The following is a 3,782-nucleotide window of genomic DNA, read 5'->3' as shown; positions in this document are numbered from 1 at the left end:
AAAAAAGCAAATGACTCTCACAACTGCCTAATCATCTAAATAGAAAGTCAGTCTTTATATACTGTTTACTCACTACATTCAAGGACCGAACTCCAAAATGCCTGGACCGATTTGGCTGATTATTTGACTTGTCCAAGGTCTTATGGTCAAACACATTTTGTTCAAGTTTCGTGAAGATCGAATGAGAAATGTGCGACTTAAGAGTGCGGACAAGAGTAAAAAGGCTGATTTTTCAGTAATTCAAGGGCCGTAATTCCAAAATGCCTGGATCGATTTGTCTAGTTATCAAACTTGGCCGACGTCTTATGGTCAAACACTTTTTGTTAAAGTTGGTGAAGATTGAAAGAGAAATATTTGACTGAGAATGCGGCCCTAGAGTAAAAAGCCTAACTTCTGAAAAATTCAAGGGCCATAACCCAATATGCCTGACCGATTGACTATTATCGAACTGACGGGCATATAAGATCATTAAACATATTGTTGCTCTGATAGGAAAATAAGTCTTACACTGACAGGCATGTAAGATCATTATACACTTTGCTTGAAATTCTAACTTTTTATGTGTTTTGATTTTGGCTATAAGTTAAATGAAATTAACCTTTTTGTTTGAGTAAGAGTCTTCGTCGTTTGGCTTGATGTGTAATAGAAATAGCTTTCCTTTTACGTGCGATCATGTCCCTGTAGGTTACAAGTTTTAATGTGGGTGCTCCAGGCGATACTCCTAGTTTGCGATTAACCTGCATGAATAAAAACCAAATAATAGTTTTTAATCATGTGTTTGACTAAATTTGTATAAATTTATATCAATTTAACAATTTGATAAATATTAAACTAAACAATATATGACACTGGGAAAAAGAAATTATCCATTGACCACATGCAATTTTAACAACTTTAGTACCTATTACACACTGCAACTATTAATATGGAACCATTAATAATTACCTAACACTAGTAACTCATACCGGAAATACATGGAGAAGAAAATTGATACCTTCAAACTACTTTATATTTAATTGTTCACAAACAAGAAAGCACTAACACATTTAAACCTTGAAACTCATTGAACACTGAAATATTCAAAACTGTCCTAAAATTATGCTGTAAACTTATATCATCTGACTCAGCTATACAGACCACTATAGTATGTGGTCTTGAGTGGTACAAATTACGCATATAGGTTAAATAGTTCTTCAGTTATCAATTGGAAACAGACAGATGCAATGACAGACAGAAAGTTTGAATACTTGTAGGTGAGGAGAATGAGGGGGTAACATAAACAGACCTATCAATTATAAATAATCTGCAATCTCTATTCACATTAACGTATAAACATATAGCTTCACAAGAAGTAGGTTAAGTACATATTGTGAAATTAAGATTTATTTTATGCTAACTGAACTGCATAACACAAACTGTGCACAAGTGTTATACACTGCTAAACAACTTGTAACCACCTCAATAGCTTCGACAGATAAATGTGTATAAACAAAACAACTTGTAACAAACTGTGATAAAAAATACGTAAATAAACCAGAATTTATTAATTCATCTTACATTATTACATATTTCTGTCCACGTTCTTTTGCACTACACCTCTGAAGCTCTGAAATTTAAGGTTTTGCAAGCCAAAAAATGCAGTGACTTAGGTGCCTTTGAAGCAATTGTCTTGTTGAGACTTTCATTGGTTAAAGTGCTACCCAAATTACATAAGAGATTCATGTTTTAAATAGGAGTCAAAGACTTCCTTGATATCGAACTGCAACTGACCATCTGTAAGTGCCTTACCATAAGGCAGCGACGAATAAGGCTTGTCTGGCTTTATTTTCTTCTCACACCATGACTGGCAAAATGAATGGTCTCCAAAAGGATGACTACTTATGGCTTGGAGACCTTCAATCATTCCTTGCTCGTTATTATGATTTTGGCTGAGAACATAACTGAACAGCTTAATTATATATTTTACAACTTGGTTTGACATTGACTTATGTTTTCTTTGAAGTCCGTATAGGAGAGAACTTACATTCTTTCTTATATGATTTTTGTCTGACCTTTTTCTTACTGAGGAATCTACTTTTGATCGTACATTACTAATTGTGGCAGTATCATTATCACCAACAATTGCTCGTGTTTTTATTCCCCTTGGTCTGGAAGATTTGACCATTTTCAACAACCATGTCCGACTCCAAAAGCTTTGGCAGAACCTGCCCAATTTAAACGCCTGAAAACATGCTCACCGGGACACTGTCCTTTCACTTCCACTGGCTTCACAAATCCTGCAGCCTTTAGAACGCACAGCAAACCAAAAACCCTTTCCCCAGTTTTGCATCCGATCATTGTGCAATGCCCTAAAGACATAATAGAAAATAAGGGCTGTATGAAATATTTCTATCAATGAAATTATCAGTGTTATAAAATCAAATTAAAAAACCCTTGACTATTCAAAAACCTTGTCAACCAAATGAAATAAGTGGAAGAAAGAGGCATAATGGCCCTATATCGCCACCTGTTATCATTGCATTTTAAGGATAAGAAGGTAAAACAAAGCGCCGCCAAGTGGGACAATAAACGCCCGAAGGCTTACATCATAGGAGGGAGCAAAATTTTAAGAACTTTACGTTGTGGGCCCCAAAGGACTGGAACAACAAAAGGAAAACTTCAAAAAACAAATCTAATTTCCACAAAAAAAATATTCAAACCTACAAAAAATCCTTATCAGGTATGGGTTTTTGTAAAAATACACCTTAAAATTGGAGGTCCCAAATCCATGTTGTACCACAGAAAAGTGGTCTCGGTTTTTTTCCCAAACGGCCAATAATAAAAAAGTTTAAAAATAATCTATTATAGTAACATAAAAGGGAAGTAATTCAAAAAAAAATTATTGTAAGTACAAAAAGTGATCTGCCAAATAAAAACAAGAGCACAGCAAATGGAGAGCCATACACACAAAGCAAAGTCATATTGACCTTTGACCCTTAAGTGTGACCTTGACTTTGAAGCGAGTCATCCGAACATGCGCCCCTGCACATCGTCACAATGTGGTGAACTTTTTCTGCCAATTTTTCTTTGAAATCCTTCCGGCAGTTCAAGAGTTACAGACGGACACGAAACAAACTGATATGACTTTTGACCCCTAAGTGTGACCTTGACCTTGAAGCAAGTCACCCGGGAACATGCCCTGCACATCGTCTTGGTGTGGTGAACATTTGTGTCAAGTTCTTTGAAACCCTTTCAAGGGTTCAAGAGTTACAGAGGGGACACGAAACAAACTGATATGACCTTTGACTCCTAAGTGTGACCTTGCCCTTTGAAGCGAGACATCCAAAACATGCGCTCTGCACATCGTCTTGTGTGGTAAACATTTGTGTAAAGTTTCCTTGAAATCCTTAAAGGGGGTTTCAAGAGTTACAGAGGGGACACGAAATTGCTAACGGACGGACGGACGGACGGACACCAGCGCCATAACATAATACGTCCCTTCGGACGTATAAAAATCTTATTTTTGCACACCGGACTGGCGTTTCCGGTGATTTTACCCATGCCTGCAAAACCCATCTGGCACCCCCCATGCCAGATGACTCTCGTGCTGTTAATGACAACTCGTGGTTCATGCACTGATAAATATATTGTTATGTAAAAACACGAAAAAAGCAGGTACCGTGATAGTTTCTCTCCGTTCCTTATAGCATATTTTTTTCGATTCAAAATACGTTTGTTTACCGTAAGAACATAACGTTACGCTAACAAACGATAAAACTAAAGTGGAACTTTGTTATTGTGCG

The 3,782-nt window shown here is 36.6% G+C and overlaps 1 protein-coding gene across 1 annotated transcript; it reads right to left on the bottom strand.

Moving 5' to 3' along the window:
• Nucleotides 1-593: 593 nt before the first annotated feature.
• Nucleotides 594-1,722, bottom strand: LOC123554388 (uncharacterized). The gene is made up of 2 exons (XM_053517973.1): nt 1,597-1,722; nt 594-737 (listed from the first exon to the last, which is right to left on the bottom strand). The coding sequence occupies exons 1-2, from the start codon at nt 1,720-1,722 to the stop codon at nt 594-596; spliced, it is 270 nt and encodes an 89-aa protein (XP_053373948.1).
• Nucleotides 1,723-3,782: the final 2,060 nt, after the last annotated feature.

This window comes from Mercenaria mercenaria, chromosome 11, assembly GCF_021730395.1.
Source record: "Mercenaria mercenaria strain notata chromosome 11, MADL_Memer_1, whole genome shotgun sequence".
Taxonomy (NCBI): Eukaryota; Metazoa; Mollusca; class Bivalvia; order Venerida; family Veneridae; genus Mercenaria; species Mercenaria mercenaria.
Note: the sequence above shows the minus strand (reverse complement) of the source record. Positions and strands in the feature narration are given on the sequence as shown.

Coding starts and splice junctions, on each gene's coding strand:
- LOC123554388 (XM_053517973.1), bottom strand. CDS start 1,722: ATGAATCTCTTATGTAATTTGGGTAGCACTTTAACCAATGAAAGTCTC. Junction 738..1,596: donor TAAATTTCAGAGCTTCAGAG/GTGTAGTGCAAA, acceptor TTATTCATGCAG/GTTAATCGCAAACTAGGAGT.